This window comes from Pterocles gutturalis, unplaced genomic scaffold, assembly GCF_000699245.1.
Source record: "Pterocles gutturalis isolate BGI_N339 unplaced genomic scaffold, ASM69924v1 scaffold3779, whole genome shotgun sequence".
NCBI lineage: Eukaryota > Metazoa > Chordata > Aves > Pterocliformes > Pteroclidae > Pterocles > Pterocles gutturalis.
In genome coordinates this window covers 18,948-33,621 of record NW_010135445.1, presented here as the reverse complement: position 1 = coordinate 33,621, position 14,674 = coordinate 18,948, and the positions used below count along the sequence as shown (strand labels likewise).

Genomic DNA, 14,674 nt, shown 5'->3' with positions numbered 1-14,674 from the left:
AATTTAGTCATATTTCCTAGAGTCACTGAGCTTTCAGTAACATTTTTAGTTGATGTTCTGCAGCCTACTGTTGTATGCACCGGAACTAACATGAGCTCAGAGGGTTTGTCTTTAGTTAACCTTAGAGAGGACTCCCAGGCTTGCTCTGTAGCTGGCAGAGCTGTTGGGAAGAATCTCCACAGTGGCGAGGATGTGGGCAGGGTCTCGCTCTGAATTGTGCCTGCTACAACATTGATCCACTGGTGATACTGGAAATCCTGCAAAACAAGGCTCCTTAAAGTGAAAACAGCCTTTATCAAGTTCTGATTAATATTTTCTTTCATTTTCCTTCCGTTTCCTTCTTTGGCTAGTATCTTGATGAATCCTGTTGTTAAAGTCCTGTATCCCACTGCTTCTTGTGATGTTCGGAAGTTGAGAGCACTGATTAGGACATTCCCTTTCTACCTGAAAAATATATATATTCTCGGGTAGAGGGGGTGAAAAAACATAAAAAACCCCGATGAGAATAAACATCCTGCATCATCTTTGCTCTTTTGAGACTTAAAGTTATGTTGAGGTGGTGAGGGGGGAGATGCTTCAGCTAAAAGTCAAAGCTTTTAAAGACACTGATTCTGATCGTCTGCTCCATTACACATTTTTCACACTGATGTAGCTCCACAGGGCTGCTTTGTCTCTTTTCTTGTCATCTGGTAACAACGAGAATGGAAGTGGCTTGTGGCTTTAGGACTGCCTAAAAGACAGTAGCAAACCATTCAGTTTGGTTGGTGATTTTATAGTTACTGGTTTAGAATAATTTGTTGATAAGGTTGACTATTTTCCAGCTATTAGCTGTTACAGTTTTAAGACTGTAATTACCCCCAAAAGTTAGTATTCATTATGTCAACAGTTATTGGCAGTAACCTTACTTTTAGCAGTATTTATACCAGGAAATAACTGCTTGTCTTTATTTGTCAGTAAACATTGGCATTTAAATGACATGGAAGATTATGCATTAATTTCTATGGGTTCAAGTCTCCAGAACTCCCTTAATGCTTATTTTCCCCCTCATTAAAGAATGAAATAAAGTTGAAGTAGATATTCCAGTGCTAGATTTATTATTTGAGTGTCTGAAAATTCTTGAAAATGTGTATCTTACCAAACTGAGCCTGATTTCAGTTGTACGTTTTACTTATCATGGAAGGAAATGACCATTGTTAGAAAAATCTGAAGGCCTCCCCTCATGAGATGCGTGCTGAAAATGAAGAAGCGGGATGCTTGTCAGAGATATGAAGTATAATCAGCCTGGATCACCATGCAGACCTGTAGGGGTTGATTTGTAGCTGGTATCTGCAAAATAAACTGCAGGGTTCAGTTTGCAAACCCTATTGTGAACCAAACCCTACAGGGTTGGTTTGCAAACACTATTGTGAACCAGACCTTGCAGGGTTTGCTGAGCTCCCGTTACTATTATTGCTCCTAGTAAGGCTTATTTTCCTGTTAAAAAAGATTCTAGAAAATCCATCTCTCTACTTTAAACATGGTAAGCCTTTGTCACCTACAGTGATTAATTAATGTTAAAAATAGAAGAGCACCAATGATAAGATTGTGACTTGCAAGCCAATGAGCCATTGTCCAAGTACCAGAGACTTATCTGAAGGGCCAGTCAGCCTACACGGTTTGCTGTCATTTGGTGATTGCCATTTCTCTCCTAGTTTGATGAAATATTCATGTCTTTGCTCTGCTCTCTGCAAGCACTATTGATTTCTTGTATAAACCTGGCTATATTTAGTCTAGACAAATGGAATGTGGATTGCTGCTGAATAAATGGGATGAAAGGCTGGGGGTTTGCCTGTCCGTTTCTCTTGGTCTGGAGCAATTATTTATAATCAAGAGTAGTTTTTGTAAGTTAAAGGTGATTTTTTATAATTTAGTGATTAGTCTCAGAACAAAAGTAAGCACTTAGACACAATCATTCTGTTGAGATAACAGACTAAGGAGGCAAATTATGTTCTGAGGGTTACTGTTACTAGCATTTTTTTAGAAGTCCCAGAAAATTGTATGTTTCCAGAATTTTGAGAAGAAAATAATATAGTCAGTAGATGAGACTTGTTTCCTTGTCTCTTTTTATAAAACTTTTCTCTAATAGATTTTATTGTACAGTTAGAATTCAGTTCTGTGCATTGGCTGCAGTTTCAACTTCTGCTGCATCAACTTTACTGCTCCTGCTTGCTAGAATATTTCTCTGTTTCATTTTGGTTTGCTCCTTGAAAACAAATATAGCCCTCCCAGAGCAAAAGGAGGAAATATACTGAAAATCTTGTTCTGCAGTAATTTCCGACTGCATGTTTGTTTTCAGTTTATAATCTTATTTTCCTATGAAGATAGAGGAGCAGTAGGAACAGGAGCGGATGTGTTTGTGTTCCGCTGTCCTCTTGTGGATGGAATCAGAACTGCTGAGCTTGAGCAGAGACCCTCTGCTACTATTTATTTTCCTCCTGTAGAAACGTTACTTGCTAGTTTTTTTGTTCTTTTGAAAAATATGAAGTTACACTCTGTCTCTTCAATTAATATGGAAACCTGAGCTTTACAAGTATTGTAGTGAAAATCAGCAGATCTCTCTCTCTCTTCTGCTTTTTTTTAGTCCCTTTGATTTAAATAGATGGAAAAACACAGGATTCTTCATTAACTGCTTTAGTACTGATTTAACAATGTATACCATTACTACAACAAATTAGAATAAACCAAGATGTTTTCAATTTCTTACAAGTCATATATAGTGTTTTATGTATGTCTAATCCACTCCAAGCAGGGTGGGCACTTTTCAAAATGCTGTATTAAAACTTCTCGGTTTGTGTGTTTGTTTTCCTGAAATTTTCTGTGTTATTCCTGTGTGTTTGCCAGGTATATTAACATGCAGTAACTATGTAGCATTGGGTAGCTGTTCATATGTAAAACCATCCTGAGAAAATCTACACACTAGCTTTGGAAAATCTTTTGCAATACAGTGAGAACTGGAAGGCCTTCATCTTACACTGAAGAAGTGCCCTGGGTGCTTATTGTTAAGCATTAATAGTGCCTAGGAGATTCTCACTAAATACTGCTCCATTAGGCTGTGACAGGCTTTTAGAACTAGGTTGCTTGTTAGTCTATTTAGCAGAATATTTATCTGGGAGTATTTTTGCGGAGAATGTAAAGAAAGTGGTAAAATAATTTGTAAAATCTCAAGTTGCTATCTGAGTATCTGAAATTTGCATACAGCATAGATTGCATTAGTACCTTGTTAGGTGTATACATTGAAGCAGTCCTTGAGTGAAATCGGTCTTTTCCACAGTAGGAATGATCTCTATTCTCCTTCTCCAGTTATATTATATTATATATATTTTTATATATATGTGTCTGGTTGTTTTCCTTCCGCAGTGGATGTAAAGTCAGAGGTTCCTGTGGGATTGGAACCTATCTCACCACTGGACTTGCGAACTGATCTCAGGATGATGGTTCCCATGGTAGACCCAATTATGCGTGAAAAGCAGCTACAGCAGGAACTACTTCTGATCCAGCAGCAGCAGCAAATTCAGAAACAACTGCTGATTGCAGAGTTTCAGAAGCAGCACGAAAATCTGACCCGCCAGCATCAGGCCCAGCTCCAGGAACACATAAAGGTAGCAAAATTGTTCACTTATCCCTCACTTTATCTGCAAACTGAATATGCTTAGCAGACATGAAAAGGGAATATGCCTGAAAGGTTCTCTGTGACCGAGAGATGGCATTTGAACGATTATTTCTCTGTATTTGGGTGATAAAAGACTCTTCAAGGAAAACTGGTAGCACCTACAATGAGTTGCTCACAGCAGACCAGGGCAGTACTATGACAATCATCAAGCTCATGAAGCCACCGCATCCACAGAAAATCAAACTACCTATTTTACAAAGCCAGGTTTTCATCCAGACTTCAATATGGCTGTCTTTTCTGTATGTGCAGTTTTGCAGAGTCTATTAAAAGACTGCTTTTTTGGGCTGCTGTTTGAGTTTGTGCCCACAAATCAAATTGATAGGCAAGTGCCTAATATTTGCATTTGTAAAACGGAGGCAGGCCCTGAAAGTGTTGTGTTTTCACTCTTCTCTGAGCTGCCTCATATAATGTAAAAATAAAATGATTTATGGGATTACATGCACTATGGTAGGATTGCTATAATGGATTTTGACTCGGAATTTATGATCTTGCCTTTCCTTTCACTTTTTTCCCTTCTGATCTACTTGCCATTGTGCTACTGTGCTAAGCTTCCGCTCGATGGAGCTGACAGATGCAGTGGAGCACAGCAGCCAGAGTTGGGTGATGCACTGGCAAAGAACCCTGTGAAGTTTCCAGGCATTTTTGCCAAAAGAGAAAGAAGTGAAAACAGAGTGACGGCTGCTACATGACATTAGAGTTTATTTAAGTGACAGACAGTAATGTACTATCCTGCTTAAAAGACTGGGAAAAGTTGGTTAAATGGTGGAAAGAAGTATAAGCACAAAAGCAACCACTGATACTCAGTTATTCAAGTGGGTTGTTTTAGCCAGGACTGACCTAGAAAACAGTGCAAACAGCACTTTCTCATGTCTTTTTGTTCTGTGCAAGTTACAACAGGAACTCCTAGCCATTAAACAACAGCAAGAACTCCTTGAAAAAGAGCAGAAACTGGAGCAGCAGAGACAAGAGCAGGAACTGGAGAGGCATCGCAGGGAACAACAGCTTCCTCCCCTCCGAGGAAAAGAAAGAGGCCGAGAAAGTAAGAACCAATGTACCATGAATCCTAGTAAGAAATTAATCTATTCCCCTTTGCCTTCTCCCAGCTGAGGTGGATTCTGAAGGAAGCCTATTACTGTGTGAAATATGCAACTAGAGGAGTCAAGGCTGTGCTTGCAGAAAGGCAGAGCCATCTCTTGCACCCACAGAAACATGTTGCTGGTTTATGTGCAGACTTGGAGGACAGTAGGAAAGCACATTGTGACAGACCTGTGTATATGCCTCTCAAGAATCTATCTCTTTTTTTTAAAAAGGAGGGAATTTGAAAGACTAAAGTTTCACTTGAGAACTTCCCTCTGAAGAGTTTATCTTCCAATACAGAAAGCACTACAAAACAGCAAAAAATCAAATTACTTGCTGATTAACTACTTTGAGCATTGGTTCAAGACTGAAAATATAACAAAATATTTGAGAATATCGTTGGCTGAGACTTCTGAATACTTTTGCTGGTACTTTTTCAAACTTCCTAATGTTTATTCTTGACGCTATTTCATGAGGCCCAACCGGGAGTTGTTTCTAGCTTGTAAATAGAGCTAAGGCAAATGACAGATATAAAGGATACTGTTGGAATTTGGTGCTCACTAGAGGGAGACAGATACAAATAATTCTCCTTAGTGAGATTAGTTTAGAAAGTCAGGTTGCAGAAGTACATTGTGAAGATATTCAAAATGAAGCTGCCACGAGCAGATAGTGTTACTTGCCCCACTAAATGAGCACGAGTTAACTGACAAGGAGCAAAGCAGAGAAGAGCTGTACATTATGCTCATGGGGATCCTACGGTCCTGCCTTTTTTTCTTGTGTTGAAAAAATGTATCAACTGTTCAACAGTTGTACCATATTGTAGACTTTAGAAATTAAGGTGCCCACAGTGCTTCCAGTACTTAGTGAATGATCAATCCATGCAAGCATCACCAGCCTACTGACCCAGCAGGGAGAGGGTGGCAGAAGCTGCAGGAACAAAAGGTTCCTATAAGTGGTATGAAAAATCAGCCTCCATATAAACAGTTGTTCTTTATTAGTGCTCCCACCAAAGGAAGTCCAGTGATGTGAACTCAGTGGTTCCCTTCTGTTCAGCATGTAGCAGCCAGCCAAGTAGCAATTGTGACCCCCCGGGCCTGCGCCAGTATTTGCTAATCGTGATCTATTTAATGAGTAGAGAAGGGAAGGAAGCTGTGGGGAGGGGAGTTAGGGTCTGAAGCTCAGGGATAGTAGAGGTATTTTATGGGAACTGGGTCACAGGGGAACATGCTCACCAGCTAGCTGTGCTGTGTCAGGGTTGTGTAACCAAATACTTAGAGTATTGGTTAGTGCATGCCTTAGTGCTGCTGCTTTCAAAAAAATGTTTTTTCTTCCATTTTTTTTAACTGTTTATGGAAAACAGAAATAAGGTTTTCTTTTTTATGAAGAGTATTATGGCTATGAGTAAAGAAGCATGTCCCATGCTGGAAGTAGGAATTGGCAGTTTAACCTGACATTGACATGCTCTACTTCTTGTGCAGTATTGAGCTAGCCACCAAGAGAAGTCAAAATGCCCTGTGAGTTCTGTACGTTTTGGTCTTTCTGTAGTTTTTGTGTCATAAGAGTGGAGTTACCAACTAAGACTCGTGTTTCAGGCTGTGGTCTGTCTTCCAGACATCACAGATACAGGCTCTTAAGTGACTGGAATAAAAAGGCTCACTGCTGGCTCTTTCTGCTGTGTTCTGTTCATAACCAAGGCTGTGTTCAGAGAGTAGTTTTGCTGTGCTGTTACTACTACTTTACTAAAAGAGGAAACATTCTTCACCACAAACTCAAAGTGACCTTTTGTCACTATCTTTTTAGTTCTATCCTTCATTTTGTATTTGGGAATTGTTAGGAAATCATTTAAATTATTTAGATACATCTGGCCCTGGATAAATGGCCACATCTATTGTTGAAATATTCACTATGACTTCACTGGAACTCTGGGTTATGGCCAACTTCAGTCTTCTACAGGCAAACATTTAATCTGAATGTTATCTCATTTTGACTGATTTCCACCAATATATTTGTAGTTTACAACACTTCCAGCAGCAAGACACGTGCTCGGGTTTTTTTGCATTTTGGTTTCGTCTTTCTTTAAAAATGTAATTTTTTACGTAAAGATAAGATATGTTTAATTTTTTTGTGTCTTAGGAGCAGTGGCCAGTACAGAAGTGAAGCAGAAACTTCAAGAGTTCCTGTTGAGTAAATCGGCAACAAAAGACTCTCCAGCAAACGGGAAGAATCATTCCATGAGTCGCCACCCCAAGCTCTGGTACACGTATGTTCAGTATTAAGCTGTTCCCTTGCCTCATCAAGGTATCTGCTAAAACTTGGCAGAATGCTTCTATAGCAGGGATATTGTGAATCTGCCTCCAGAACAAGATGGAAGTTCAACCAAGAAGTTAGCAGAAAGTCAGAAGTGTGATATTTCTGGTGGAACTGTAGAGTACTTGCTGTTCAGTGATGAGAGCTATACAGAACAAGATGCTGTCAAATTCATATAAACCTTTTATTTCAACTCATTCATCTCTTGATGCTATCACAAATTTTACAACTATACCTGTCATTTTTCCGAGTCTCTTCTGTTTTTGCAGTTAGAACAACTTTGTGTTTGATTTACTTGGATTTTGAATCAATCACAAAATTTGTTTTTTCTTGAAGAGGTCCTGCTTCTCAGTGAAATTACTTGAATGGTGCAAGTAACAAGGATTTTGAGAAGTATAGTGGTCATGTAGCTTTTCTTATTCTGATGGATTTTAGTGTCCAAAACTGCATATTCTTAGGATGGCTTGGCTTTGATAAGAATCTGCTTAGACAATTGAAACAAGTGATTTTGTTGATTCCTGTAATGGGCCTATTAACATCTTAAGAGTTTAAAGTTTTTACAGTTTTTATCCCCTTTTTTTAATACTAATTAATTCCTTTTAACTTCATTATTACAACAGACAAATCTATCAAAGAAAATGAAGTCTGGCTGCAGTTCTGAAAGATTTAAATGCTGTGCCCGAATTGACCTTCAATAGGACAAACAGAAATGCATATGGTACACTAGGTTTCCATGTAGTACTTGTTCTTTTTAAAAAGAATTACTGAAGCCATGCCCTTGAAGTTTCCATTCTGAGCTAATCAGAGCATTGTGGTAACATTATTTAATATATACTTACATTGTTTCTAGTGGAGATACAGTACTTAATTTATTTTTTTCCAAATAATGTGTAAAATTCTCTTAAGTATGTAAGATTTCTGGACTAATAATCTGAGTTTAGTTCAGAGTCTTCAGATGAGAGAGAATGAGGAGCTCTGCAGAGGAATGTCTTCTGCTGTACTAGGAAAGTAGTACATTCTTGCATGGTAGTGCCCCTCATTGGCAGAGATGTATTATTGATTAACCACACTACATTGGAAGGATAGGGAGACACTCTGTAAAAAGACAAGTAAAATTACATTTCGTAAACTCAAAGTTTGAAAGTTTCCCTTCTTTCCCTCTCTCCCCTCTAAACAGAAAAATCAACCAACAAAAAAAAAATCCTATCAGTGGGCCAAGTGATGCAATTTCTTTGCAATTTGCAGTTTCCACGTTTGGAAGGATCTGCCCACACTATTTCTTTCATCCAGCAGTTGTCAGAAAGCACTCTTCAGCTTGGAGCTTCTCTGCTGATGTGAGTGCTACGTGCTGCAGAGTGGTGTGCTCACAAAATTTACAAGTTGAACTTAAATGCAAGGTTTTATCTAGCTTATCCACTAAATAGTTTGGGTTTGTTGTTTTTTTTTCAACAGATAACTCAATAATTCTGGTTAGTTTTATACAAGCCACCCTGCCCTGAAAATCACCCACATTTTGATAGAAGAGGCTGGATCAATGTACATCTATTTGTATGTAATAAACAAGACTTAAATGGCTTCTGCTGTGCCTCAGCTGGTTCATATTAAAGTGCAACAATCTAAAATGGTCAGTTCCCCAAACTGGTGACAGATCCTGTCTGTAGGTCAACATGACTCTTATCCTATGTGACTTTTAGAATGAGTGCAAAAAAGCGTGTTCTTGGGAATCCCGAGAAGTTCCATAACTTACTGTAAAAGTGAATTTGGTTACATGAGCCTGTGGTTAGTGCACAGTTAGAGGAACAAGAACATAAACACAGCTGACATGTGTACGACGTGCAGATAGTTAGTGCTGGTCATCTCAGTGACTGCTAATTTGTGACACCTCTGTTTCTGCTGCAGGGCTGCCCACCATACCTCATTGGATCAAAGCTCTCCACCCCTGAGCGGTGCCTCACCACCGTACAAATACACTTTACCAGGAGCACAGGATGCCAAGGATGATTTTCCACTTCGTAAGACGGGTGAGCTAGCGTAGTTCATTCAAGCCCCTTACCCAGCAATTCTCCCACCCTTTATTTTAACCAGGCTGTCCATCAGCAAGGCATATATCATAATCCACAAAGCCTGTTCAGGATGCTACTATGGGTAAGTTCAAAGATCCTGACTGCATCTTTATGAGGTCAGACTGACCACATGGTATCAAGAGTTGATGTTTCCCAGTGCTAACAGCTAGTGCAAGCTTCAGTCCTGATAAATTTAGTTTCTAAACAGATCATCATTTCACGGATCTTTTATGGCATTATTTTCTTTGCCTCAATATTACTTCTGTATTTAATAGCTCTTTCTCTTTTGCATGGTATTTTGTGACTTTGTTGCCGAAGATTGTATGGCTATGTGCATACACATGCATACACACGCACACATTTGTGTGTGCTTTTTACACATAGGAATGTGTAATATTGTGTGAAAAAATGTTCATTTGAACGTTGCAGAATGTTTCAAAGGGTTTAGCAACTGAATCTTTTGTCTTGACAGCAGGTGAACTGTAGGCTTGACTTTTTCTGCACCATAAAGAAAGCTAGAAGGATGGTGGTGGAGTCCATGTGGCTGTTGCCTCAGGTCCTTGGTGCAGTGACCGGTATCCAGGAATGCAGGGAGACACTAAGAGAAGGGGAAAAAAAAAGAAACGAAAACATTAGATAGCTTATTGCATGAGTCTGCTGTTGAGTGATATAGTTACATTCAGAGAGAAAGTCTGACCCCCTACTGTGCTAACAGCCTTTGAATGTGATTTAGCCACTGGGAGATTGAAAACTAACTGCAAAACTGGTACTGACTTGAAAAGAAGTGGCATTTGGAACCAGTGTGCATTCAGAAAGAAAATCCACTCTGTGTCTAATACTTTGGGGTGGACTCCCTAAGCCCATATCATATCCCCAAATATTTTCAAAGGAATGAAAGCATAAAAAGCAAAATGCTAATTTTTTCTAGCTGAATTACTTAATGTGATCTTTGTACAATATGGTAGCAATATAACAAGATTCTATAAAATCTTGTTCAGGCTATTCAGTCACAATAAGCCCTTATGTGGTTCTTTGCTTAATGCCACTGTACAACATATATTTTTCTGTGCCAATAGACTACATATTTTCATTTTTTAAACAAAAGGATACACTCAATGTCTTCTAAGTGCTGTGAATTCATCTAAATATTTTTGAAATGCACGTTTTAATTTTTCTTCTGTGTTTATGTATCTTAAATGTTATGATTTATATTTATGATGTGTCAGACTGTTGATCTGTAAAACAAAACATTTTTAAACATTGTAACAGTAAAGTTCTCATGCAGCTGCTAATACTTTTATATCTCTGTGGGGGTTTCAAAATATTCCTTAATTCAATTCCCATTGTCTGCATAAGAGGACTATAATATAATTAAATCCAGATGTTTTCTATATGTTATTCCAAATATTTGGGTATGCAGTGCATCAGTTCCAAAACTGAACAAAGGACATGATGACTCTCTGAAAAGACATCTACAGAATAAATAGACAAATACTAATATAATCATTAGCATAACCATTTCTATGACATTTGCATAGTGATTCTGATAAGCAAATATAAATGAAGTGTACAGCATGTTGTATGTTAGCAAGGGAGTATAATTGATAGCTCTCTGCATCCATGAAAATAGCAACTGTTAAATATCCTGTTTACATGTCCAGTCTCTCCCTGTATCAGAATTGTTTAATTCCAGCCTTCAGCAACATCCCCACAAAGGTTCCAATCATTGTTCATCAGGTTGAGAGTAAAAGCAACAGGAACCAGAGTGACACAAGTCAAATGACCCTAAACTGATCTGGGTGGTTATAGGGCCATCCTCCAGGCAGAGGGGACATTGTGGAGCCTGTGTCATCCTCATGGGACCTTACTAGACAAAGATGTCCCACGAACACTCATGTATATGGACAGGCTATAAGCCTGCAGAAATCTGACCTTTGCCATGAGGGGTGAACCTTTTTTCCTTTCCTTTAGGCTATGTACGCTTATTGCCACTGGCTCCTGGTAAACCCTCTGTGGTGCTGAACCTGCATGAAGTCAGCAATTCATATGAAAGCGGACCTCACATTCCTTTCAGCCTTAAGAAAGGAATACCTGTTGTGGGTTTTAATCACAGCTTTGTTTTGCTTCTCAATTTTATTTTCCGTATTCATAATATAAAATATAGAGGTACCTTTCTCTTTCAACTGTAATATAATGTCCTTGGAAGATAATTCTGATTGAGTCGATTACTCTAAGATCAGATTTAATGGGAAGCAAAGCTGAATGATTCTCTCCTGACATCCTAATGTGTTTGTCAGTGCTAAGGGAACACTGAGTGTCACACAGGCATTGTAAATCACGAGGTTTGCTCGCTCACTTTTTTTTTTTTCAGTAATCTATTAAACCTTTCCTTAATTAGTCCTTAAGTGGTGTCACCTTATTAATCTTTTAAAAATTATTTCAGAATGGTACTATGGTAAAGAGGAAAATATTCTGTGCCACTTTTACTCTTCTAGCATCTGGAATGATGGGATGCATAGATAACTAGGGAAACACTTAAGAGTTTCACTCACTCTGTGTTTACAGTTAGGTACCAGAGTTGACATCCTAGTGCAGTGACTATGGTTACTCAGTAACTCTCTCAGCCACGTGGATTATTCCTTTCTATACAACATGCAGCAGAACTTGTCAGCAGTAGGCTTCACACAGCTTAGCTGCATGGAGGATTGGGACTGTGTTAGGGGCTAGAGGCCAGGATATGCAGCTCTTTGCACAGCTGCATTCAGATGCTCTGTGTTGACAGACTTTCAAAAGAGCAGAGCAAGGGGAGCTATTGCTTCACTGGACAGATAAATATACCATAAGGAGAAGCTACACATCTGTAGCTGAGACCTGAATTTAGCATAAACAACATCAGATCAAATTTTAAAAATGCCCAAGACCTTCACCATGGATACCAGTCATAACGTGTGTTTTCTGCAAAGCACCTAAAAGCCTGAGCAGCACATGGCTCGTTAACTTTCAATGAGACTAATGCATCTGAATTACCCAGAGAGGTTTGAAAATTCCTCCCCATTACTGAACACTTTTGAAATTCATACTGACTGTTGTAAGAACTCTGATGGGACCTGTGCAGTTTTGAAAACCTGATCATTTAATATGGGGAACTTCTGATGGCTGATCTCCATAATTCTAGGTCTATCTGTCCAGGAAAATATGATCTGCTTGATGCCACTGCTGTAAAACTAACAAAAATGTAGCAAACATGGATTTGATAGGCTGGAAGTTCTTTTCCAAAAAACAATTTTTTTAGGTTGTTTTACCTTATTGAAATAAATGCAGAAATTCTGGCAAAAGGCCAAAACATTTGCATTTTCTTCAGTCTGTAACATTTCATTTTCTGTATGCAAGTGTTGATGCAAACCAGCAAAAGGCAGTAAATTCCAGTAAAGGTTAGCTCTCTAACAAAAGCTGGATGCTTTTTTAAAATGTTGCTATAGACAAAATTTTTGCATTTTGCCTCATGTTTTGGCTTCTGTTGGAAGAAATTCCTGGGGACATCAGCATATCGAGTATAAACTGTGTTTTCTTTCCTGAGTTTAGCACAATCATGGTAGAATGGGAATGTCAATCAATATTTCTATTTATTTTGGGTTTACGCCAGTTGAATCTTTCCTTGCTGGTGGAGTTGTAAGTTTACAACTTGCATTTTGCTTAGGGATTAGAAGATCACTCATAATAGTACTATTTCAGATGTTTGTAGCTCACTTGCCAAAAATTGGAAGCATGCTCAATGGAAATATAGCGTGTTTTTTTTCTAAATAGCAAGTAATACAACGTTCTTGCTTGGAGGGTGGGAAATAATGTAATTTCATACAGGGAAAAAAGAGGAGATGAAGGATTGTTTAATATTGTGATGAAAGAGAGGAAGAAGGCTGTGTTGCACAGTTATGAAGATCACTTTGTAAAAACCATATTAAGTTAACCTGATTAGGCAGTAGAATAACAGCATAGCTCTTGTGTAATAAGAGTGTAAGATTCCTGAATAAGTACTCAGCAGATGTAATTTAAAAAAAAAAAAAAGTTAGAATATTTCCTTACCATCATTCTTTCTGGTCTTAGTGACTCAGTAACTTACTGGAGCAGTTGAAGCTGAGAGGGAGAACATTTACTATGAGAAAGTTTTTCTCCCCCTCCCTTTTGTGCCACCAAATTCCATTTCTGTTTGCATTTTCTACGAAAACACTCTCTTGTGAAGTAACAGTATATGAAAAAGCTGCATTTCTTTTGGTCTTCAGTTAAAAAAAAGGCTTAGAGGATCACAAACCATCAATTACCATGCCTGCCAAAATGAAGAAGTCAAGCTCAGTAGAGAAAAACATTATTTTTCTCTGAGTTTATGAGCAAGCACAATGAATGGGAGAGGCACTTTATTTACTGAAGCAGGGAAGCAAGGCAGACATGATGATTCTCCTCATTTTATCCCATTTTTCAGGGATGCTAAGCATTCCTTCCTCCCAGAGTCTTTGTTTTCCTGGGTTAATGAACAGTCTTGACAGTTTTGGACTAGGTGATGTGCCCAAAGGAAAGCACCGTTGCTTTTCACAGAGTGATGAAAAAAACAAAAAAAAACCTGATTCCCAACCCTTCTTTTGCTTGACATCTCCTCCCATTAATCACCAGATTTTTTTAGTCTTCCTAAATTCACTATCAATAAGTGGAAAGGGCATTATTAGCAGTAAGAGGTTTTAGAAAGAGAAGAAACTTTCACTTGCAATTGAAGAGTGAATCTGAAGCAAACTGTTGTTAACAGCTTCTTTTGGATTCATGTAGTGAACAGGCCAGAACAGAGTTCAGCCCCTGGAAGCCAGCAGCTCTAAGGAAGTGTAATACCTCTGCAGCTACTGTGCTGGGCTGCAGTCATCTTGGGTCCATCAGGGTTCTGCAGCCTCCTCAGCTGAGGGTGAGGAGAGATGTGGTGTTACTCTAATTTAGCTCGAGTTAGAGAGAAAATTTTTTAAAATATCTTAAAACTAAATAAAAATTAATGCTGAGGTAGGTATAATGACACTGTCAAAGAGAAAAGAACTTGTGTAGGTACGCTTTGATATCATGAAAGCACCGGGATTCAACAAGAGTCATGACCAGGGTGATTCCTTTAAAGACTATTATAGTCAGTGCAAGAGTCTTCCTTTAATATATTTTATTTAACGCTTACTTTTAATTGCAGGAAGCGAAGGTGTTATGTGTGGGTGATTCTTACTCAGTTTCAAGATGACCTGGATAAAGGTTTTGTCTGTATTTTCTGTTTTAGCAAAAATCCCACTACTTATATATACATCGCCTTCTGTCTTGCCAGTAATTACTCGAGATACTCTAGCACTGTTGTGCCAGGTACTGAACCTTCTTGGTAGCTAAACTAATTATACAATCTTGGTCTAAATCCTATCTTAGTTCTCCTTTTACTGCCTAATGCATAGCTGAAATTGAATTATGAAGATCTGCTTTGTATGGTTACGTAATGGTTTTCTTACACCTT

At 38.5% G+C, this 14,674-nt stretch overlaps 1 protein-coding gene across 1 annotated transcript in view; it reads left to right on the top strand.

Annotated features, from left to right (window-relative positions):
• The window catches only part of LOC104467907 (histone deacetylase 9), a gene marked incomplete at its 3' end in the record, with an annotated part of 80,357 nt that overhangs the window by 47,785 nt on the left and 17,898 nt on the right, over positions 1-14,674 (top strand). The window contains exons 2-5 of the mRNA XM_010081876.1: positions 3,397-3,638; positions 4,598-4,748; positions 6,920-7,046; positions 8,993-9,114. Coding sequence (XP_010080178.1) covers positions 3,397-3,638; positions 4,598-4,748; positions 6,920-7,046; positions 8,993-9,114 — 642 coding nt within the window. The remainder of the gene's footprint in view (positions 1-3,396; positions 3,639-4,597; positions 4,749-6,919; positions 7,047-8,992; positions 9,115-14,674) is intronic.